This window comes from Pocillopora damicornis, chromosome 7, assembly GCF_964200805.1.
Source record: "Pocillopora damicornis chromosome 7, jaPocDami1.2, whole genome shotgun sequence".
NCBI lineage: Eukaryota > Metazoa > Cnidaria > Anthozoa > Scleractinia > Pocilloporidae > Pocillopora > Pocillopora damicornis.
In genome coordinates this window covers 21,276,562-21,300,682 of record NC_142676.1, presented here as the reverse complement: position 1 = coordinate 21,300,682, position 24,121 = coordinate 21,276,562, and the positions used below count along the sequence as shown (strand labels likewise).

Sequence of the window (24,121 nt, the reverse complement as noted above, 5' to 3'; positions counted from 1 at the left end):
GTTTTAACGCCTTTTGAAAAACATGTCGGAGTCTTCTTTGGATTTTTAGAAGTTTATGAAGTTTATGGATTTTTAAAAGTTCATGACCTTTAGATTTTAGAGGTTCATGCAAATACGACCGTATTTTCTACCTTTATTAAACGCGACTCAAAAGTTTTGACTCGAATTTATCGACTCTTACTAATAGTTCAATTTACCGACTCAATCTAACTGGAACAACAAAAAATTGTTTTTATTTTCGCGGCTGCATTCAGTTAGTGGCAAACGACTAGGAACCAATTTAAACATACTAATTAATTAGTAATTAATGGTGCGAAACTGCACAAAGCGGGAACTGATCTATCACTACGAAAGGCATGAATCTTACAAAGCTGTTGTGACAAACTGACGTACTTCTTTATTTAATGGGCTGGCCAAACCCGGAAAAAAGGGCCCAATCTGCTTATTTCTACCGAAGACCCAGCTGTTCAGCATTTAGATATGCAAGGCAGAACTTTTCAGACACGCTAATATTGACTGATTTTAAAAGACAGACAACCCGTTGAAACTGAGGCAAAAGCATACCTATATCTTTTAAAGCCAACCTTTCAAACAACCATCTTCCCTCATGCACCTCCCAAATCAAATCGTCGTAAAGAAGAAAAGAAAATACGGTACAAAGATATATTCACCTGAATCAAGGGAAACTTGAAGATTCTATTATTTCCTCTTGTCCGAATGCAGCGCATGTGCTAGGGGGAGGCACTGTAACACTGATTTTGTATGACACAGCTGAGAAACTAATTCATATTAAGACTTTTTTTGTTTTCTCAAAACAAAGGAAAATGTGTAGAGTTAAGTTAAGTTTTGCATCTAATTGGTTGAAAACATGGCAACGTGGAGTTTCCCAAACAAGTATGGTTTAACACGAATTTTTTAAAAGTTTTCTTCATCGCTGAATAACGTATCGAAATGTGCCGAATATTGAATTCAGTATAAGTTCAATAGACATCATTGAATGAGGAAACTCTTGGAAAAAAGTTATTGCAAATAAATTCCGCAAGTTAAATAATTTGTCAAATTTCTAGTTCATTTAATTTAAAAGAGGAATCAATCTACTTTCTCCGTTTCTATTACACTTCGTACATAAATGTTGGTAAATGAAGGTAAAACGCTTAACCAACTAACTGTTCTCTTTTGGCTCTAATTAATCCACATTTAAATTGTGGCCATTATTGAGATGCGATTCTCCTAACCAGTTCGAGACCAAGTTGTACACAAGGAAAAGAACTGCGTTGTGTGGAAACGCTCGTAGTAAGCATGGTCCTAGGCCCGCGTAAAAACTTTTCAAGCCTCCTGCCCTGTACGTTTGAAGAAAACAATCCGCAGTTCCTTTGTAGATAAAAAGTCCTTTATTCCCATCTGCCTGCATACGAGACTTAATGCTGTCAAACGGAAAAGTGGAGAACCAGCTTATCATTCCAGCAAGGCCTCCTGCGAAAACTGTAGCCAGAGGTTGCATGTCAATGCGTGACTTTCTTTGTGAGAGCGCATCCAGAAGGATCTCGTATGATGCAAAGTAAACGGCAAAGCCCGGGATATCCCGGAAAACAAGAGGTGTAGCTCCTTGGAAAAATCCCCTGCTACCGGCCGTCTTGTAAATCTTGCGGATGCAATCTAGAGCTCCGCGATAGTGCGAAGATTTCCCATGCTTTCCTAACGAAACTATAGCAAAACGCTTGTCATAATTTGGAAACAAAAGCAAAAACATGACTTAGCTCGTTATATATATCAATATTGGCATACTGCCTGAATTGCTGAAATGAAATCTCTGCTCGATCTAAACCTTTTATTCCCAGAAGTGATTAACATGTAACTTCTGATGGTGACTCTGAATGCTATCCGTCAAACAGTTCATAAGAGCAGACATGATATTCAGCTAGCAGATGTAATCTTAGCGTAAAACCAAATTCCCTTGTCTAACTGCAAGGAGCTGTATAGCAGTCAGTCGGAAGGAAAGCTAATTGGATCTTGGGTGATAAAGGGTTAAGTCGAACTTCATCATGTCGAGCAAGTTCCTCTGAACACTTTTCCTATCCCCGACATGACTTTTCATCAAAGACATGAGTACAATTCCACAAGTTTCTGCCTTACCATTCTTAGCAGTTCTCAAGTTCCAAATAAAGATTGAAAGTAAAAACGCGCCAAGTGTCTAAAGCGCTGGAAAACGCAGGAGATCAGGTCGCGATTGGCTAACGTTTAGCATTTGATTGTATGAGATAAATGACGTAAATTTCTTGACCAATCAAAAAGCGAGCTTAAGCAAAACTATTTAAAAATTAATTTCGACAACGATTTGAAAATAACTCAACTAGCTTGTACCTTCAGTTTGCATCTGTAGTTTGATCTTGATAAGTTCCATAGGACTCACCACCCAGAGCTGAGCGGCTCCCGAGGCAGCCGCGGCCACACAGACGTGAGACAGCGCTGGCTTGTCCCCTTTCTCGGATGAGAAGATTTTCAGCACATTACCATATACTCCAAATAAAATGGCGTTCTGTAGGGCCACAGCAGCAAGAGGAGGTGCCATGCCTTTGAACAAACCGGATACCTAACATGGATCAAGATAAGATCGAGTAGGAAAGTAGAAAGGAAAGAGGAAAAACATAACCCCTAAGGAAAACAAGAGATATACGACAATCACCAGGACAATGCCTATGAGGACGTCTATTAATACACTTAAGCATATGACCTGCGGTGTTATTTAAGGATTTCCCGCCCTATGAAAAGGTGCTAACTGCACATGTGTAAAAAATTATGATAATTTTTTTAACGTGTGTTAGATATCACCAATCATCTACGGAAACGTCACTCATTGACTTATGGCATAAAACAGAGCGAAATAGTGAACGGCGCAAAAGCAGCGGTAGAGCAAAAACGAGGAAAGCCCAGGCCGGGTGACGTTGAGAACTTAACACAATTCAACCCAAACCTTTCTGTTTTTTAATTTCACTCCTCCGCTCTCATCGCGCCTTAGTTGCTTGAATAAGACTTGAAGAGAATATTCAACGAAGCTCTCACCGTTTCATGTTTGATGATATTGTAAAAATAGGAAAACGATGTGGTGACGGCTGGTTTTCTTCCTGAAGAGAGAACTTGCATTCTCACCTATGAATAATATGAGGTCCATTATATATTTTTGAAATAGCTGTAGAAATTCTAGTGATCTCGCGCGCTCATTGGTCGAGAGCAATTGCCAATAAGGTTTTATAAGATAAGTTCAATTTTACAAGCATTTTGATTTCTTACTTAAGATCTGTTAGAGGAAAACCGAATCGCTGACAATGCAGGAGATTTCCACCACCCTCCCCAGCTCTTAGCATAACGCCATATTGAACTGTGCCGTGGGGTATGGAACCCATGGAAACTGTGTTTCTCGCCTTACATTACATTTGCGTTTGCGTTAACACGGTTCACACGTGTGGGAAGCGAACGCAAACGCAACTAAAAGTGCAAGAAAAAATATCTTTTTCCATTTCTTACGTTGACGCTTGCGTTCGCGCTTGCATTCCAATTGCATTAAGGTAGTTCACACAAACATTTCCATGCATTTACATTTGTGTTACATTTGCATCGCACGTGTGAACCAGGCATTAGTTACTCTATCGGAATCGCGAAGGCTAAAGTTCAAAAAGGCCACAATGTTAATACTTATTAGCCTGGATAGGCCCAAGGTTGAACACGCGTTTCGCTCACCTTCACAGTATCCAACGGTTGTGTGACAATCACTCCAGCGCATCCTGCAGTTTAGGAAAGAAATATAGGAAAAAAGAAGGGTAATGTGGTAAACCCGTCGTATTCGATATGTACAATAGAACGATGCTATACGTGGTATGATAAACATCGCTGGCGTGCGCTTTCATATTTGAAGCTTCTGCGATAAACGAGTCACTCTTTTACTCACAATTTCTCAATTCTCTGCTTAACTTATAGCCGTCGCGTGATCAGAAAATAAAATTTCATTATTTTTGCCGCGTGCTATGCACATGCTAAACGAAACCAACTATCACCCGTACTTTCAGCGCGTAAAGAATGGTGACGGGTTGGATGGAGTCCAAGTCGATTATACCAGACCTAAAATGCAAATCTCGACCAGAAAACGTACAACATGCATAAAAAATCTCGCCTCATGTGAATATTAGGGAGTTTAAGATGTCACTATGGTGACAGCGACGTGTGGTAATATGTTACTGAAAAAACGTAATTTATTTTCCTCTAAGATTTTCACCAATAGTTCGATCCGTTTCTGACGGTGCGACATCTTCACTTCGGCATAACATGTGAATGTGGTGTCAAGTTCAAAGTAAAAATGGGACTAGATTCAGTTTTTAGATTCGGTTTTTGTTGATGTTCAGAATAATCAAGGTCTCAGTAAGGCATAGGATAACATATAGACTGGACTACTTTTTAAGACCATTTTTGGGACCACTTTATCGGGAGGGGGGGTGGAGATAAACCTCTAGTATTCAGGCGGGGGTGGGATACTATCTATGACTACTCAGGAAAAGGTAGGGGGCAGACTGTTGTTGCTCAGGGAGGGAAGATTGCTTTCAACGTTTGTACCAACAATGTTTTCATAGTAGAGGTGTAAACGTTGAAATTTCAATAGCGTTGGTGAATACCATGCCGCTAAATTAAGGGCTAAGGACCGGAAATTTCGCGATCTCATTTTTCAATTAAGATCAATGACAAAAGGTAGATGGAAAAAATTTAGTAATGATATACTGAAAGGGAAACGTGAAGCAACTGGTGGATGATTCGTGATAACCAGTGAGTATTATTTAGCACTGGAACAAGTCAACTTAAAAGGCACATGCGTGACTCAAGAGTGGATGATAGAAAACGGGAATTGGCGATATTTTCAATAACAATTATAGTCCAGTGTTCAGATGCCAGCTTCGCATTCGCATGACAAAAAAATAAAGAAACACCACCACTAAGCGCAAAAATTTTAACATAAGAAATAGCCAGTCGGAAAACCACTCAAAATAATTTGTATGATCCAGTAAAAAAAAAAAAAAAAAGAACATTCATCATTAGCATTTGTTGATACAACTTCTCCCCACCCCTCCCTGCGTATTAGCGGTTCGTCTTCTTCCCCTCCCTGTAACAAGAGTCTGCCTCCTACCCTCCCTGATTACTGATAGACTCATCCTACCCCTCCCTGAGTACTGATGGTCTGCCTACCCCCAATAAAATGGTACAAAAAAAGAGGGTCCCGAGGATGGTCCAAAAAAATGGTTCCAAAAAATAGTCCGATAGTCCAGGAGTCCAGGAGTCCAGGGGTCCAATGGTCCAGTCTTGCTTTTGTCCTTTAACGTCTCGGTAACGCATGGTTTTTAACTTCGGCCTTCGATCGGCTTTGGCTGCTAACCCCTACCTCGACCCCAATTATTCTGGAACAATATAATATTTTTTTCTTATTTGATCATTAGTTTGGTCAAATTTCCGCACAGCCCTATACTATTGTGAAACAGATCTGTTTTCCCAATGGCAATGTAATGTATTTTTCATTGTTTTCTCTATCCAAGAACTGAATGCATAACGTGGTATGGGACTGTGCGGAGATTTTATCATTAGCTTCGCTGCATTCTCACTAAATCTTTTGTTTCGCTACGTTCTCAAGGTCGTCATCGTCGTAGTAGTTTTCTTACAGTTCCTTTATATCAAAGTAACTGTCGACGGAGAGGTTTCGTGGACGAATTTACATCAAGCCTCGCTGATTTATATCAACAATACCACTAAAGTAATTACTTTCCGGGGTCTGTTCGATTCTTTACTCCATACAAAGTGGGTTTGAGTAAAATAAATAATTTCCCCTTGATTTACCTGCGCACCAACCGGCAATGAATTCACGTCCGACCTCCATCTCTCAGCATTTGAATAAATAATCTGTGACAATAAGATGCTTCCAACGTAAAAAGACTGGTTTCTAACGTCTGGAATGCCTGGAGCAATATTTGACGATGGTCGACATGGCGAAAGTAAGTGCGCTTTGATTGCAATCTTCTATCCTTCTTGTGACGAAAACACCTTCTTTGATTCTATAGACAAAATATGAAAATTAAGTTATGGCTAAGTTCGACTAGTATCGAGGCCATCTTTTTCTTTTTCAATCAAAAACTCGCCTGTAACATTTAACAGCGGAGCTCGCAGCGCGCGCAACCTCCAGGAGGGAGCTCTAAATCTTGAATCACGACAGATTTTGGCGAAGACATATTCAGTTATTAGGTGTATACGTTTGCCTTTCAACCTTATTTCAAAGAACTATTGCTGACCTGTTCAGTTTCAAGCTAAATTTGCTCTAGTTTGCCTCGATTTTCTCAGTTATGTTCATGTGAACACCTAATGAACAAAATTTTCCTTTACTCCTCGACACCCCTCATTAAATGATTCCTAGACAGACAAATGTAATAGACCTATTCTTCACAATGCACATGTATGTTTGCTGAAAGTAGCTTTGAAAAAAGACTGAAATTTAAAGTAAAACTGAATTTTAAATTAAGCCTGGAAAATAATATCAATCAGCTTTGATCAAATCTCAGGGGCTGGGTAGAGGTGTTAACAGGAATGGCTTACCATGAAAAATTAATTGACTTTTTTTTGTGTGTCTTTTGGTTTTTCATTGTATTTTGTGTTGTTTAAACTGTAAACTTTGCTGCCTTTGTTTGTTTGATTTCTGTTGTGCCACAGACTGACTCTTAACTTGAAGAAAAAAAGTTTGCATGGTTTTCAATAATTATGCTTTCCTGTGATTTCTCTTTACAGCCAGTGTTGTATTCTTATTTCCGAAGTTCTTGCTCGTGGAGAGTTAGGACTGGTATGTCATGACAGTGTTTTTCAGATTGCCTTATTTGATATCCTCAGCTACATCAGATGATAACTGGGTTTGGTCAAGGTCAATAATATTTGGGGCATGAAAGAAGTTGGAGCATAATTAATAGTTTGACTTTGTGTTGAACATCCAATTTTTCAAATAGGAATGTTACATCCAGAATATTGTTGCTAAACAAGAAAGCTACTAAAATTTTGGGATGCTCTTAAAAAGTTATTGCATAATTGATCTACCCAGATTGGCACAGGCACAAGTTCAAGAAGGTTGTATTTAAATATTCCAGTATTTTTTAAATGTTTTTTTCATGAAAGAGCAAAATATAAAAAATTCAGTTTCCTCTGTCAATGTTTTAGCAAAAAGAAATAATAAGTGATCTAAAATGAAACATAGGCCAAGCATTATTTCCCGAGTCTTTCAACGTAAAACGTTTACAAAATAGATGCCAACTGCCTACTTTTATGATTATGCAAATAATACAAGGCTTCTTGTGAAACTCAGTAATGCTACTATTGTGTTTCTTTAGCTCTTGCCTTAAAAGAAATTGATTATGACACACATGCTGTTCACTTGCTGAAAGATGGAGGCCAGCAAGTAAGTTTTTACAAATGTCTTTGATTGGCTCTTTAATTTTAAGTATTCACACAAACGAGGTGGACACACAACATGATATGATATGATATTTTTTGTTAAGATATCAAAGCACAGTACTTCTCCCCACCTATCAGTACAATATTAAGCAGACAAGTAGTGAGAATAAAGAAAAATATCAACTAGGGGATTATTGGTCGATCCAATTCCAAATTCTTCAAACTAATGTTAATTTGCATGGCAGAAAGTAAAGGGAATTACTAATGATATCTTGGGAGTTAAAGGGTCAATTAAAAATTTTGTATATATGATAATTTATGCATCTGTGTGGCGGGCTTCAGACACAGAGAAAAGGCTGTCATGTTGATAGGACCTTTAAGTTTGCAACTGATTCAGCAAATTTAGACATATTAAAAAATTAAAAAGAGGAGTTACCAGTATCCATTACAATAGAATAACCTTACATGAGATAAAATATGGTTAACTTTGTTATTTATATGTGCAAAAATTATGATTGTTCTTATTAAGTTTTCAGATGAGTTTAAAAAGTTAAATCCCATGAGCTATGTTCCTGCTCTGGTTATAGATGGACACACCCTTGCTGACTCAGTAAGTGTGGAATCTTTGCATTTGGGTAGTGGTAGTCTGTGAAGGAAGCCTCATGAAATTCTGATGAAAGGGGGAGGGGTAATTTTCCATGGACTAGGATCTCATCCAGGGGGGAGTAGAAATACTCCTAGTCATGATTAGGAGCACACTGGTTGGGATTATTCCATCCTTAGTTACCTTCTCCTTCCTTCAATTAGTTTGGCAGGTACTCTTTGTCAAACAACCCATGCATTGGAGATCCTGATAATTGCAAGATGCAGAGGAAAAAAAAATACAGAAGTGATTAAAAGAACATTAAGCTTAGGGTCTAATGGATCATGTTCAATTTTGCAGCTCAGCATAATAGAGTATCTGGATGAAACAAGACCTGATCCCCCCCTGCTACCCAGAGATGAACCATTCAAGAAAGCACTGGTATGAAGTTATTCTCTGTGTTTGGAATATAGAAAATTCTACCATCAATGTCCTCAGATTTGAAGCTGAATTACAAGTAGTCATCATGATATATACATGATCTAATTTGCAGCAATTTTCAAAAGTAATCTGGGATGCTGAATGTTTTCTGCTTTACTTTGCTCTGTGATCAGTCTAGAAAACTTTCACCACCTTCTCAAACAATGATGTTCAAAACTAAAATCAATCACAACTTGGTTGCCAGCATTTTCTTGCATTTCAGGCAGTTTGGTTGGTTTAGTGTTGACGTCTTCTTAGCTCTGAAAAGTATTCTTCTCGCTTCTGATTGGGCATTCATCGGGTGGTGATGACTTTGGTTTTAGTTTTATTAATGGTACTGAATTTAAAAGCACTCTAGTTAGATTGAAATTATCAGATTTAATTCGTGGAAAATCTTTCAGGTGAGGCAAGTGAGCCAAACAATAGCTAGTGGAATACAACCAATCCAGAATCTTTCTGTCCTGAAGTATCTTGGCGACGAGAGAAAAGCAGAGTGGGGACATCATTGGATAAACAAAGGATTTCATAGTGAGTTAGCACATTCATTGAGTGACTTCCCCCTATAATAGGGGCTACGGTATGCAGCAAGTTAAATTAATTGCCTTCTGTTTTCCTGCAGCGCTTTTTACACTTTTCAATTCAAAGTGATAATAGTTGTGTGAGCTGTGAACAGGAGATTCTTACTTTTTTTAAAATTTCTTGATGTTAGAATGAAAGGTGAGCAAGATTAGAGCCAAATTTTCCTCAGTGCGCTTTTGTCAAGGGAATGATCCTTTAACTTGGTACTGATTGAGAGGAGAAGCTTCACTGCAGCAGATTACCCACAAACAGCCAATACATGTAGATGGGCACAAAGCTCACTAGGCTATCTGGTTCATGTGCACTGTAACCTTCCCCTACCCCTCCCCCTCTCCTTCCCTCTTCTCCCCTCCCCACTCCTCCACATTTAAAAAATGTTAAATCAGATATGGGTCTCATTCAATTGTGCAGTTCAATCATAAACCCATTTAATTAGCTCCTAAGAGTGACTAGAATCTAATTTCTCCTCACAATGTCACTGCTGAATCAAATTTTATGGTCACTGGAATAAAGGAAATGATCACCAACAAAAGAAGCTCTTGATTGTTAACCAAATTCTCATTGCCAACACCTTAGGAATTGTATAGAGAACAGTACTGAGAATATACAGAATGCTGTTAGATTATAAAGGGTTAAATATTAATCATCTTGACTAACAGATCTGGAGAAAATCTTGGAAAGGACATCAGGGAAGTATTGTGTTGGAGATGAGGTAACTATCAATAAGAAATATGTTTCTTTAATAGGTAATATAATTACTGTTACAAATGTGCTCTCTCTATAATAAGTAATCTGTTAAGCATATCTGTAATTAATTGCTTATCATTTTCAACTTGGCAGATATCAATGGCTGACTTATGCCTGGTTCCTCAGGTGTACAATGCAAACAGGTATATCAGTTGTTTGAAGGCTGATTAGGGCCAACCTAGGGTTAAATTTTAATCTGGGTTTCTTTATCCCTTTGTTCAAAAGACTTTCTTGGATAATTTTCTATAATTATTTTCTATTTGGAAGGCATCCAGTTATCAACTGTAGACAAATAACAATTATCTTAACCCAGCTTTGAACAACCCGGCCCAGGGCTCTTATTTCATATTTAGGTCAGGATGGGGGGCAATTTTTTTGAGGGAAGGAGCTGGGTAAGAGCTTTTTTGAGGGAGGCACTTATTTCCTTTTCCCCAAATCTTGAACAGACATGATTTCTTTTTCTTGCTAGAGAACATTTACACATTAACAACAAAATAATTGGTGTGTTAATATATAGTAGCTGACCCTGGAGAGTTGTTACTCAAAGTTATTTTTCCAAGCCTAACTTGTTCACAAAGTGAAAGAATAATGTTGAATGGGCAAGCTAATTTCAAAATTAAGCTTTTTACAATTTCAACAAATGTAATCATTATTGTAAAGGAAAGGAAGGAGGGAAAGATGTGAGCATGATTTGAGCAGAGGCAGTAATTTTGAGGTTGTGCAGAGGGTGGTCCAAGATTGCGCTCTTGAACTTATCACATCTGTGTTGTCAATGGCTTCCTATGAGTTCTACTCTTCTCGCTACTTTTTGAGGGGATGGGAGTGGATGGGCAGGGCAATTTTTCGAGAGGATGGGGACGGATGAAAAAGGCAATTTTTCAAGGGGATGGGGGTGGATGGACATGGTAATTTTTTTAGGGGATGGGGGTGGATAGACAAGGTAACCTTTTTCAAGAGGATGGGGTTGGATGGACAGGGTAATTTTTTAAGGGAATGGGGATGTATGGACAGGGTAATATTTTAGGGGTATGGGGGTGGATGGACAGGGTGATTTTTGGAGGGGTGGGGGTGGATGGATTGAGGCAATTTTTTTATATGATTTGGCGAGATTGCTTTTGGGCGACTTGACCTTAAACTGCTACATTTGAATCATACCCTTCTCACACAAGGCTCTTTTTGGTGATAGGTTTAAAGTTGACATGTCCCAGTTTCCAGTCATATCAAGAATTAATGATGATCTCTCCAAGTTAGAGGCTTTCAAAGTGTCCCACCCTTCTAAACAACCTGACTGTCCAGAAGAATCGAGGGAGTAAATGCATAGCGCACTAGGACTTAAAGCAGATAAAGTAAAATTTCCTCTTGATGAAATTTCGTTAAGCGTGGCCTTTCATTTACTCCAAGGATATTTCTATTCAGTCATATTCATTGATTGAATTAATAATCTAATTTATACCGTTTAACGTATGTTAGGAATTCTGGTAATAAAGTGTCAAAATATTATTAATAAAACCTTCTGCGCTTCAGAATCTTACGACTCCAACCTCTTAACAATAAGATTATAAGCCCGAGACTTTTGTCGCGTGACAGTTGATGACAACGAAACCCAATTAAACTAGTAAACTATAAACCTCAGAGTCGATCAAAACGGTTACCGATCACTTCCCCGACATGTCAACTCGCCAACAACACTTGTAAATTTGCCAAAAACCTTTGTTCAACTCGTCGACACCACTGATCAACTCCCTGACGTCACTGGTCAACTGCCACAATGAATTTGGACTTGGTTTTTAAAAAAAAACAAAACAAAATAAAACAAACAAATACACGAAAGAAATTAAGGCAAAATGACAGCAAATGACACATCATGCAATCACATGCAAATAGTCATGAATATGTCACGCTTTTATACATTGGTTCATCTCCCCCTTTTTTTCTCCTTTTTCCTTTGCCTTCTGTATCACTTTTTCTACAAAAGTTGCTTATAAAAACATTTTGAGAGAGGGGTCGTTATGAAGTTAGTTCGTAGGCTGCACGTGTATGAAAGTGCTAACCTATCTGTGTGCAGGAGTAGCTTAATTGACTTCGCTAATACATAGTTGCATGATTCTGCTTGCATCATCTGAAAAATTACTGATTCGCTGCTGCCTCATAAACACCGTCATATTACTTAGCCTCTCTCAGAAATGCCTCAAGTGCCGTAATGGGAATCGGAGGAAATGTACAAGAGGTCTCTCCGGGTACTTATAGACAACTCCAACATCAGACAATCAGCTTTACTTCACTTGAATCAAGACACTGCCGCTGAAGCTCTGAAGAAAGTTATAGACACAGTTGACCCGAGCGAGCCCCTTAAAATTTTGGGAATTGGTAGCGGCCCAGGTGACAGGGATTTGCTAATTTTACCAACTATAGGGGAATATTTTACGTCGAAAAAGGGCAAGAAGGCTGCACTCCAGAATGTGATCGTTGAACCAAGTTCCTGTCTCCTCGATGAATTCAAGGCGAAGGTTTCTTCGTTGCCGCCATTGTTACAACAGATTACCGAAAGTATCTCGTTTGAATGGCACCAGAAAACATTTCGTAAATTCCACGAGGAAACTGCTGAAAAGAATCGTTTTCAGCTCATTCACTTTTACCACAGCATTTATTACTTGGATGTGGAATACGCGCTGCGATCCTGTTTCGAAGAGCATCTGACAACCGACAGTGGGGTAATATTGTGTCTGGTTCAAGCTGAGGATTCATTCTTTGCCCTGGTGAGCCACAAATTTAAGGGAAAACTGAGTTGTGGTTCAGAGGACATGGCCTTCCGCACGGATCAGGAGCTTGTTGCTATTGCTGAGAAACACGGATGGAAGTACTCCGTTCCCTTCAAGGAACAGTTTGAGATCAACGTGACCAGCTGCCTTGCCGAGGAGCCAACTGAAAGAGGTGACTTGTTGATTGACTTTTTGACTCAACAGCAAAATTTCCGGGCAACTGCCGAGCCAGATTTGTATCACAGTGTGATTGAGTTTATCGATTCATTGACTTTTACCAAAGAAAACGGCGACAAGTTTGTGCAAGGACGCAGTGCCGTAGTAATAATCTACAAGTGATAAAACGTTACTTGTTTATTTACACCTCTAAACAATACGGTGTTAGTCACGCAATAGTTCGACGTTGTCACGCAACGCTGAGAAATTTTCCTTTTGTGTATTACCGTTAGAAAATCATCAGACATCAATCGACCTTTTCGAGCGTAGTGTATCTGCCAAGTTTCATAGAGGTTTTAAGCAAATACGTAAAAGTAATAGCCTCAAAACGTTAATTTTTGTGTTGAATGGTACATAACCCTTTAACCCCTAAGAGTGACCAGATTCTAATTTCTCATTACAATATCATCCCTGAAACGAACATCGTGGTCGCGAGAATCAAGGAAATGATCATTAACTCCTCTTGATTTTTAAACAAATTCTCCTTGTCAGCGCTTCAGGAAATGTATGGAGAACAGAATGGAGAATATTCATACTGATGTTAGGGTGTATAGGGTGGAGAGGTAAGTGCAATACACTGAGAAAATGGTAAAAGCACCTGTACCAATGGGACTGCTGAATAATGTAAAAATACTGTAATCAAGCAACATGATTGTAGTAGCTTATTGAGAGCAATTAAAGAGTGAATTTCTCCATTAAATGAATATACAACAGCAAGGATACATCCGCATATCTTTGAAAACTGTAATTTTTTTGTCCTTCTTCGTTGCAGTATAGATTTTTTCACAATGGTGTCAGTAAAATGCGTAAAGAAGCGCAAAACGGTAAACTGGGAGTCTACGGATTTCCATGTTTATCTCCCTGGTACCAATTTTGTTGATTACAGGCCTTTACCCTTTCACTCCCAAGAGCGACCATTTGATTCTCATAGTGAGTCAAATTAACAAAGCAATTTAGTCTGATTTAATAAACAAACTAACGATAATTTCACTTCACAACAATCTTTTTGTACTATTCGATTAAAACTCTTCATAATGAGCCCATTTCGATTGAGCGTCGTTACTTTACGACAGCAGGAGCCTAGTAATGGGCTCCTGACTATAGCCAATCAGCATAAAGGTAAATGTCACAAGGAGCCAATGAGAATTTAAAGTGAAAACAAGAAAACTTCATGAAGCGCGGGGAAATGCGATTCTTCAAGTCACTGTTGGCTTTAGTTCGCAATCTGATTGGTTGAGAAAGTGGCGCGAGCTTTCCAGGCCAGTCAGCGCGCGAAGTAAAGCAAAAGCAAAGCAATCCCAAAACTCCTTTCGGCACTCAGAAAAATTGCCCAATCGATCTTTTAAGGTTATTGATGCTCGAGCTTCTCACAAACCGCGACCAACCAACGGATGAATTTTAAAGATCTCAAGGCATGCCTTGAAGTGAGCTGTAACTCAAGATTTGCCAAAGGATCGAGGATTCACTCTGTTCTTTCATTCTTAGGCTATTCTGTCTGAGCCTTTCGCGTATAAAATCTGCGCTAATCGGTCCTCATATTTCGAAGTGTTACGTTGTATGACGACATTTTTAAAATCCTCTCTTAATTGCTCACATCCATCGTATTATGGTGTGTGTTTGTGTTAACTGCTAATCTCTCACCCTGATGTAAACTGCACGCCTTAATATCATAGTCGGGGCGTATTCCAGCTTTCGTCAGTGTAATGAGGCGACTAGGTAGGGCAGCGTTCAAACAGTGTTCAAACAGCGTTCAAACCCTGACCTTTTAATTCTGATTTAAGAGTGTAATTAACTTTTTTAGTTTAGACCCATACCTCTCACCGCTATTCAAAATGTCTTCCCTTCCTCTGGGTGCAACTGGAGTGTTCTCCAGGTTTTTAAATTTCAATAGTTTTTCAAGTGTCAACAGCCATAATGAATCAACGGCCTCGCAACTTTAATTGAATGGGTAAACCTTAAAGATTGCTCATCAGTCAGAGCGTGTAGGAGCTGTAAAAGAACTTGAATTTGTCGCGTCAAATCTCGAAATCAGCTGTTCACAACAGTTGCTTTGCCACTATTTTGTTACTGATCATTACCAGGTAAGATATCAGACGCCGAAGCATTCGGAATTCTAAATGAGTGTAGCTGACTTCGTTTGAAAATATGCGCTCAAAATAGAAAATGCCTTCATAGACATGGTTCTTCAAACACTCGTCATTAACAAAAAGTGTTAGGTTCATCGTAAGTTCTACCACCCGGAAATGCAGTTATTGATGGACGGTATTTTCAAGAAGATTCCTTGGAAAGAGTTCAAAACTTTACAGATAGCCCACGCTAGTATATTCCCTAAACTTTTGAAATAGAATTCGTGTCTACCGGAACGTTCTCTGCGACCAAACCAACATGTTTAAGAACAAACGTAAACACTGACGTCATTATTAACTCACCCATAGAGGATTTCAAACAACGCGTATTCATATGGGTATATACTCATGCTGACAGGAAAGCGCAGGACTCGCAATCACTAGAAGACAGATGAAACCGTTCTTGCAATTTAAAAGTCGATTATCGTTTAGCTTCCACTAACTAGAACTAACCTGAGCTTGTTCTGCCACAATCTGGTTCTTTAAGAGCCGAGTAATGGCCAAATAAACTGTTCGTGACCAAAGTAGATGGTTGATCGAAGATAGAGTATGGCGAAGGGTCGTCAACAGCTGTTGATCACAGCACCGTGTGCTCCCTTCCGCGGCACCTACTGCGTCCACTAGTGATAAACTTTTCTTTGCCGTAACACCAAGCTGTGTTATGTGGGGGTCTGTGCTTTTGTGATTTGCGGTGTTTCTTTATCTCACGTTTTATTGATCTTAAGATCCCGTCAGTATGTCAAGTTTCGTGTTTTGACAACACGGGTGATAATGTTTAGCTATCAAGGGCGTTGTCGCCGAACTTGCTCCGGCTGGTTTTTCGTCAGAACAACTACTGACCCATTTTGCAAAAAACATTTGAGCTTTTTTTTACTGATACGTTACCTCGGCGTTGTATGAAGACATTTTGTCAACAAACGGTTGAATGCTTGACTGTTTTAAATCTTCATCAAGATCTGTAAGTAGTTTAGTTATGGTGGCGTTTGATCTCTTAATCCGACCTAAAGTAATCATAAATTTACCATAAGTTTACAATATATTTCCTATACATACTTTATTCTGTCTAATATATAATTCCAAAAAAAATTTGTATACTTACGTTATTCTGTCTAATATATAATTCCAAAAAGAACCGTTTTTTTTTTTTTTCTGTAATGGTTCTCTGTCATTTTTGTTAAAAGCATTATTGGTCACCAGCGTTTATTATGTGAAAAGGTGAATAAGAAATTAACTGGAAAACAAAGAATTTCTTAGATTTTTGTCAACATTGTGATCCGATAGAAATCAGGGAACCATTTGCTCTTCCCGAAATTTCATTTGTCAGCTATTTTCCTCACGGCAATTGGAAAATTTTGCTGTAAAACCACGAAATGACAATAAACAAGTAACATTCATGAGTCAATTTAATGAACATGGCAGAAAATTTCTGCTGTGGCTAAACAACGATGTCTTAACTATATGTCGATCCGTTCTTTTTCCTTTGTTTTCGTGAATATAAGTGCCCTGTTTGTCTCTTTCACTCGAGACCAGAGAGTTAATTTTCTAGTATCAAACAGAGACGTACCTATAAATAACTTTATGCATTGTGATTTGGATGTCGTGAATTTGGTTTTTTTCCCACGCTCGTTTCACCTTTATCCCCCGGGTTTTCATGTAGTTATGATCAGCAGTCCCCAGTTGGAAATCTTTGCAACCCAAAAGAAGTGGCCATCTCGCGAAGCACATGGAGTTGGTATATTTAACTGAACAATAGCTACTTGGAACAAAGGAGGCGCTCCTGCGTGCATCACGCCATTCGTGACTGTGGCATGTATCTTGTCTTCAGTCTTCAAAACAAAGCCGGCTCCTAATGTTCTTGCTTTGAAAGTTCGATATAGTAATTTACTTCATATCTACAATCAAATTTTTGCAAAGTTGATCTTCACATCGAGTTTCATTTATTCAAACATAGTTCCTACCACGTTACAAAGATCAAATTAACTTTTCAGTTACTGCCGTCCCATTCGTTAGTTAAGACAATGGCAAAGAAAAGAAAAACTAACTAAACTTGTCAAAGTCAGTTCATTCAAAGGATAGGATAATATCGAATATTAATATCCACCAAAGCGTTCGAACATGTCTGGCGAAATCTCAAACTGAAGCTATCTTTGATTTTTACTATCGCCAAACTGCCACATATCAGAAGTACTCATGTTTGTTTGTTTGCATGGGTTATTAATAGGCCATTATCCCGCACACAAAGTCATCTTCCTTTTCTTTAGGGAAAGGCTCTGAAGATTAGAAGACATGTCGGTTCTGCGTGGCATCTCACATGATTCTCAAGTGAGAAGAAATCAGGCATGCCCCAAAGGTAAAATGAACCGCGAAGGATTGTTATACAGACGCCACCAGCGGCGAGGCAGGAAATACATGTAACAACAATGATCTAAGATATTCAAAATGGACTGGAAAGAACAAAAACCTAACTCCTTACTAATCACGAATTATAGCTCTTTTGAAGACAGTATGGGTTACTTGTGCTATTCATTACATTGTTTGATTGTAACCCCCGCGTGTAGTTTCGTTAAAAAGGCGGAGCCACACTGGACTCTTAGGCAAAGTTATTGGTTGCGAATTTAGCACCTCTTTGAAGCAAACAATAAAACGTAGATTATTAACACAAACACTAAACACAATGAACGACCGCATCATCGACCCTGATGTCTCTTTCATGTCACTGCACTTTGTTTGTAGCCTGGCGTTTTGATTGGCTCGCGATAAAAAATGGTACACCACCGTATCAATTACGCTGCTTGGTTAACATTGGGTCAAAAATACTGACAACAAATTAACGCCGTCAGTTGAGAAGCTGCCACTCGTCTATCCGTGCGCTGTCGTGTAAACATTGTGACAACCAGGTCTCGTTGAATTGATAGCATTTGTACACAGTTTTTTACAAGCACGACGGACATTGTAGTGGTCATGAAAGATCAGGTTGGATTATATCATCAAGAAATGGGTTCTCAAGAAACGATAACAACTGCGGACGAGAAGGTTTCGGGAAACCAGGATGGCCATTCGGTTGCTAACCAAGAGAGGGTAAGCGAAGAAGATAAAGAGTCTGAAAACTCCAAAGAGGACGAGCAAACAGGAAAGTGCGAAAGCAAAGGGGGAGAAGAGAAAAAGTTTGAGAAGCCGCCATTTTCGTACAATGCTTTAATAATGATGGCTATTCGCGGGTCACCGGAGAAAAGACTCACTCTGAGTGGTATATACGATTTCATTATGAAGGTCAGTATCCAACGTGCTGTCTTTATTTCACTACTAAGTTTTTTTTTTTACTCTTTAAGCTTTTAATATGAGTAATATTATGAGAACAATTGACAGTTAGTCAGTTTAACTGTGGATTTTATGTAAGGTATATCTAACCCAAAGTGGGTTAAAACAAAACGAGCTTGTTACATTTCAGCGTAATCGAAAAAAGCCATCGGATAGAAAATTTATCCAAATTAAGCACTGATAATATTATTTATTTGTAACGTTTACCGCAAAGAACAACGTGAAACCGGCTCATCAATATCATGACTAATTTGCGAATTGACATCTGGCCTTTCGGACTAATTTGATTATCAATTTTTTTGTTCTTTTTTGTTTTTTTTTGCAGAATTTTCCGTACTATCGTAATAACAAGCAAGGTTGGCAGAACTCCATCAGACACAACCTCTCCCTCAACAAATGTTTCGTGAAAATCCCTCGCCACTACGACGATCCTGGTAAAGGCAATTACTGGATGTTAGATCCTAGTGCAGACGATGTGGTCATCGGTGGTACGACAGGGAAGCTTAAACGACGAAATCCTCCATCGTCCAGAAACCGTATAGCGCTAAAACGGCAACAGAGAATCTCTCCAATTCCAAGGTATCCTTTGGACCCATCTCAAGCTGGTTTCTGTTCAAGTTTCTGGCCCTATCCACCATCCATATTCTCAGCGTCTTTGTCTCCGCATATGAGAAGAAACGACCTATTGGGAATGTCCTGTACAATGAACTGTAATTCGTCCCTCCCTCATCCAACGCCAGTTCTTCCACACCCATCTCCTAGCATCCGATGCCTTTTTTCTTCATCACCAGAGATGAGCCTTCCAAGCCGCTGCCACGGGTTTGGCGTTCTACCACCGTCTTTCCCTCAAAGTGGCCATTTCCCCGTCAGCCATGCACGTCCCACAATGGAACCACAGTGGCCGAGTTCAAGACCGTCTTCCCCATTTTCAGCAGACAGGTTCATGACAAATAGTGACTCTGTTTTCCCGTCTGCGTTCAGCACAGTACCTAAAATACCATTTGGTTCTCCTGCATTACGACCTACCTTCTCTTTCTTAAAAGAAAACGCTTCTCCCGCTTCGCGCACCACTTTCCTGTCCGAGTGCAAATAAACGTTTAAATTGGACGTTGATATAAATCTTGATTTAAAAGAAAAGACAGAATAGAAATTAAACCGAGGAGCGAAAACAAAGCACCCAAGAAACTGTGATATATTTGCAGTTGTACGACAAGAAATAGCCAGCTGAAATGATGTTTATTTACAGTGATTCGTCGCTAATTCGCATTATTACTAAAGCCACTTTGTTCAATATTTTCGTTAATTGTCTAAAACCTACTGTTTGGGACTAGCAGGTCAAAAAAAATCTAGTGAAAGTTAATTTCAAAGTCACCGTTTTAAACATTAATGAGACAAGTAAAGTCAATAACTAAATCGTGTAAATTTGTAAATTTTGCTAGTACGTTGACACCTCAATCCGTGAATGTGAGCAAATACCAGATAAATATTTATGGCTGAAATGTGTCTTGTTAATTCAATTACCACATTAAAATTTAACGACACGGTTTCCTTGTGTGGACATGTAAATCAGAACTGTTTGCCAACGAGTTATAATCTATTCAATTGATATTTCTCAGCTAGTACTTTAACAGGTGAAAGAGTAAGTCTATTATCACACACAGGAACAACTGTATTCCAAAACCTGCATGTTTTATTGAAGAGCGCCGGAGTTAATTATATAGTTATGCCGTTACCGTAGTTTTCCTGGCTTCATCTTTCACTCTTTAGGCTCCTTTCCAAACTTAAACCTTTCCTTTTCAGAGAAAAACTGTCCTTTAAAAAGCGAAAAATTAAGGGCTATGGAATAAATTTAGGCGACAGAGAGAACCATCTCGTTCTTTTACACTCAACACAAGAGACTTGTCTCAATACCATTCAACTGTTATGGCTCTTTCGTCTCATTTCAGAGTCTCTTAATTGCTTAAGGCAATTAGCAGAAGAAATAGTCTGTAAAGCTTCACTTCGGTTAATTAGCACCTTGGCATGTAGCTTACGGACCTTTATTTGGCTATGATTACATAGAAAAGCCATGGTAAACTCTGTCCAGCCTTCTTTCTTCTTGCGCCGATCAAAAACGATACCATCTTCGCTTTTTTGTTGACTGTTCGACTGTCTTGAACAGTTTTGTCTTGAGAGCTTCAAAAGGTCAAGTGTAGACGAGTCCAGTTTTCTCTTGACAACCCTGTGGAGTTATTTGTTTGGGAATTAAACAAAGGCGCAGCGTGGAAAACATATGAGCCGCGACTTAACTGCTTTCATATGCTAATTCATCGTAAGAGCGTTTTTACACACACCTCAATGGTTAAAACAAATAGCATAATAGCTGGAATCCAGTAGTGTTCTTTTAGCTCGCAGAGCTCATTATTTAGTTAGTAATCCATTGTTTGTCCACTGTTGGCAGCCTTTTGTTTACTTCTCTCTTCATCGTCTGTTGTGCAACATTGGGGAGGCCTATTTACAGCACGCTTGAGCTCACTACAGCGTAATTTTCTTAATTAACCCGTCCCCCATCTATAAAGCTTGGCGTAATGTTTTGTGTCTTAGCTTTTTGTATAAATGACGAGCTCACATCAAAGTAAACAACTTCGTCGAACTTTGACCATCTCAGCTCGACAAAGTTTTCCAAACACTGCTTTCAATGCTGTCGCGATAAATTAAACCTAGTTAGTAACTTTTGCAAACTTCTAAGCATTACTGCTCTAAAGTTATTTCATGGTTAAAAACTCCATCAATCAAGCATATGGCAGTCATTAGCGAGGAGTCAATAATCTGAGAGATAAACAAAAGCACAAATTGGTCTAAACAAAGTCCGCACAGAAAAGTGGTAACGCAGTATTTTTTAATCGAACCGCCGCCAGTAATTTTCTTGCTTTTATGTTGCTTAAATTGTAGCCTAACATATGGAATTACCGTAAAAGTACTACTTCAAAAACTATTGTTTGATGCATTCTACCGTCTGATAAAACTGCTCGTACACTGCAGGCAGCATAGCACTAAAGGTGGTCACAGCGAACGTTACAGCTTTTTTTATGATTAAATTGAATCATACCAAACCGCAATACAACTCTCAGTATATTTAAATTCCTCTTTCAAACCCAAATTGGTTAAAAGCAAAAATGGAATTTCACTCTGTAAGCTTTATGCTCTTGCTACATCTTTCTGAATAACAGAAGATTCTTATGAGACCGTCCTACAATTTTATTTAACTTCAGGATTTTTCTCTACCAAACGTATTTGCGAGAACATACAAAAACAAAAACTGGACAAAATGAAAAACTGGTATCATCAAGACTATCTTGAATTCTAAAATAATGAAATTTTAGTACTGTTGCGCCTCAAACAAGCGAATCAAACCATGTAGCCGAAACCAAACGATCCCACCCATTTTTCAGAGTACCAATAGTTAGAAAAACAAATCGACTCAGAAGTAAGGCAATTGTTTTCCAAATTGGAACGCTGATACAAAAGCGCGGATTCCCGCTGAAGCACCACGAACTGAGAGATCACGGAAGGACACAACACATGCAAGAGAGCCACTTCGTTCACGCAAAGAGTTATGTTGAGAACAATCTCCTTGCTCTAAACTATTTTCTATATTTTCATCGCTGTTTCCTTCAAACATTTGGATCGTAACAATGTTCGTGTTTTCACTGTTTGGAAGAAGTCGCGGCAGGGAGGGAGCTATGTATACTGCAAGGTTACTTATAGCGCGATTTGAAAGCACAACAATACTGCCGAGATGCTAGCACAGCGGGCCTCGCAGAACAAAACTTCAATTTCAATTTCCGGTCAGAGAGGGTTCCTTTCTAATGACGCATTCCTATATAAAAAGCGATTCACTCCTTATTCACGATTAACTCCTAAAATGTTGTAGGTATTAGAATTTTGAGCCTTTTAAAAAAAAAGACAAATATGCAGTATCTTCGATTGAAGAGACATCATAAACGATCCATGCCAACATTAAGAAGAGACGCGACTAAACTAGTCATTTTTACGCGCGAGGTAAGATACCGAAATAAATGCTGAAACTGTTGGTAAAATGCGGCTTAATTGATCATTCAAACCATTTAATTTTTTGTTACCGCCTGAGGTCGCCCCAGGGTTTCTTGATCGAGCAGTTTCCTTGAGGTTTTCTCGCCGCTTTCACGCATTTTGAAGTCAATTTTAAACTTGGAATTGTACTTTTATTTCAATTTTTTACAGCGCAGAATTTCAACATTAGGCTGTTTCCTGTGTTACATTTTGCCATCCGATAAAAATCGCTCTTGACCTTCGTTTAGATGTCTTATATAAATATTACAATTAACAATTTTCAGGTGATAAAATTTTGTAACTTTGGGAAGTTCAAAATGAGAAATTAAAAGTCATATCTTTTCGGCGTGGTCTGTTCGAGTAAAAATTTCAGATTTTCCTTTTTCAGAATCGATTGGAAATGATTGTCTTGTTAGATGATAAAAACATGGACTAATACCTTGACTTGTTCAATGCCTCTGACATTTAACAACGATCCTTTTTAGCCAATGCGGCGATACACAATTTTCATTCACATTTTAAACTTGTTTAACTAGAAAACAAGGGCAGCTTGTTATGATCTGTCTAAATAATCGGAAAACCTGGCAAGTTCAATCGACGAAGACATATAACGTTCAAATATTATCCAGCGATGAAAGCTCAGTAAGAACACAATCATCGTATATGGGTAAATTTGCGTCTAATAATTAAATTTCACGAGGAATGCAAGGTAACGACTTTGAAGGTTACTTGATGCTATAAAATCTGCTTGGAGATTTGTCTCATTGAAACCAATATATCGCGAGTAACTATCTAGCACTTCATATATATTGCCTTCATGAATTACTTAAAGTGCTTCGACAATTTCAAGTTAGTCTATACGAAACGTTATATTTTCCCTAACTATTCCCTAACGCTTTGGCTAACTTCGTATACTTGAGATCGATCGAGCAGACAAAACGTAAGAGAACAAAGATAGACATTAAAGACTGGAGGCAAATTGCAAATGAATAACTCCGAGAAAGTAGCTTGATTCTAAACAAGTGTTATCTATTTTCGTTTGTTTATGATACACAATGTTTTCTTTACGTTTTTTTTCTTTCGCGCATTGTAATAATGGTACCGATTGGTGCTAATACAAAGTAATAAGACGTACTGTGGTGCTTTTGCGTATGTACTGTAAACATCTTTCCCAATATGGCCACAATTGGTATATTTTTTTTAAGGCACATGTTTTCAATAGAAAGTGTTAAACCTAGATGGAAAATTTTACTTAATTCTGAATACAGCGTCCATGAAACCACCAAAACACGCCTTTTATTCATGCCAGGTAGTAAAATCTCGTTTATCGTTCATGGAAGATTCTCACGGGTATCTGGAATTAACTATTGTTCCATAGATACAAATAACTTTTGCTTTCTGTCTAGTTTACTATCCCTGTCTGTAAAAAGAAAATTTCATTATCTACACGTGGAATATTTGTATTTTTTTTTTTTTTGTATTTTTTCAAAACGTTTTGGTAAATAATTTATCAATGATGTGCAAGGTTTGCCAGATTTGTGACATGTTTTACTTGTAATTAATGTAAAGAAAGAAGAATTTAGTTAATGGAAAAAAAAAACAGCTTCCATTTGTCGAGAATCTCTAAATTTTATTTCAAAATAATGCAATGTTACTCAACTTTCAGAGTACGACTGAAACAGATTCGAATTTCTTAAATTTTCCAGTTTGCATCCGTCAATTAAGCAGGAGAGAATTTTAGGTCCATTTTGAAAAAATCTCGCCTGATATCCTTCTTCAGT

At 38.4% G+C, this 24,121-nt stretch overlaps 4 protein-coding genes across 5 annotated transcripts; 3 read left to right on the top strand and 1 right to left on the bottom strand.

The window, feature by feature from the left end:
- Window positions 1–214: 214 nt before the first annotated feature.
- Window positions 215–5,957, bottom strand: LOC113677552 (mitochondrial basic amino acids transporter). Its single transcript, XM_027194369.2, has 5 exons — window positions 5,869–5,957; window positions 3,736–3,779; window positions 3,061–3,147; window positions 2,362–2,590; window positions 215–1,704 (listed from the first exon to the last, which is right to left on the bottom strand). The coding sequence occupies exons 1-5, from the start codon at window positions 5,906–5,908 to the stop codon at window positions 1,187–1,189; spliced, it is 918 nt and encodes a 305-aa protein (XP_027050170.2). The 5' UTR covers window positions 5,909–5,957; the 3' UTR covers window positions 215–1,186.
- Window positions 5,957–11,359, top strand: LOC113677553 (maleylacetoacetate isomerase). Of its 2 annotated transcripts, XM_089211318.1 has the most exons (10): window positions 5,980–6,023; window positions 6,808–6,859; window positions 7,020–7,137; window positions 7,398–7,465; window positions 7,991–8,071; window positions 8,405–8,485; window positions 8,926–9,052; window positions 9,763–9,815; window positions 9,944–9,993; window positions 11,037–11,359. In XM_089211318.1, the coding sequence occupies exons 3-10, from the start codon at window positions 7,074–7,076 to the stop codon at window positions 11,161–11,163; spliced, it is 651 nt and encodes a 216-aa protein (XP_089067444.1). In that variant the 5' UTR covers window positions 5,980–6,023; window positions 6,808–6,859; window positions 7,020–7,073; the 3' UTR covers window positions 11,164–11,359. The 2 variants fall into 2 exon arrangements, with proteins under 2 accessions (XP_089067445.1, XP_089067444.1); XM_089211319.1 differs by lacking the exon at window positions 7,020–7,137 and having other exon boundaries at window positions 5,957–6,023.
- Window positions 11,360–12,066: 707 nt separating this feature from the next.
- LOC113677551 (histamine N-methyltransferase) lies at window positions 12,067–13,555 on the top strand. The gene has a single exon (XM_027194368.2). The coding sequence runs from the start codon at window positions 12,067–12,069 to the stop codon at window positions 12,946–12,948; it is 882 nt and encodes a 293-aa protein (XP_027050169.2). The 3' UTR covers window positions 12,949–13,555.
- Window positions 13,556–17,622: 4,067 nt separating this feature from the next.
- On the top strand, window positions 17,623–19,814 carry LOC113677550 (forkhead box protein G1). Its single transcript, XM_027194367.2, has 2 exons — window positions 17,623–18,221; window positions 18,595–19,814. The coding sequence occupies exons 1-2, from the start codon at window positions 17,913–17,915 to the stop codon at window positions 19,360–19,362; spliced, it is 1,077 nt and encodes a 358-aa protein (XP_027050168.2). The 5' UTR covers window positions 17,623–17,912; the 3' UTR covers window positions 19,363–19,814.
- The last annotated feature ends 4,307 nt before the right edge of the window (window positions 19,815–24,121 follow it).

Coding starts and splice junctions, on each gene's coding strand:
- LOC113677552 (XM_027194369.2), bottom strand. CDS start 5,908: ATGGAGGTCGGACGTGAATTCATTGCCGGTTGGTGCGCAG. Junction 3,148..3,735: donor AACCGTTGGATACTGTGAAG/GTGAGCGAAACG, acceptor TATTATTCATAG/GTGAGAATGCAAGTTCTCTC. Junction 1,705..2,361: donor ACTACAGATGCAAACTGAAG/GTACAAGCTAGT, acceptor GTTTTGCTATAG/TTTCGTTAGGAAAGCATGGG.
- LOC113677553 (XM_089211319.1), top strand. Junction 9,816..9,943: donor AGTATTGTGTTGGAGATGAG/GTAACTATCAAT, acceptor TCAACTTGGCAG/ATATCAATGGCTGACTTATG. Junction 9,994..11,036: donor CAGGTGTACAATGCAAACAG/GTATATCAGTTG, acceptor TTTTGGTGATAG/GTTTAAAGTTGACATGTCCC.
- LOC113677551 (XM_027194368.2), top strand. CDS start 12,067: ATGTACAAGAGGTCTCTCCGGGTACTTATAGACAACTCCAACATCAGA.
- LOC113677550 (XM_027194367.2), top strand. CDS start 17,913: ATGAAAGATCAGGTTGGATTATATCATCAAGAAATGGGTTCTCAAGAA. Junction 18,222..18,594: donor TATACGATTTCATTATGAAG/GTCAGTATCCAA, acceptor TTTTTTTTGCAG/AATTTTCCGTACTATCGTAA.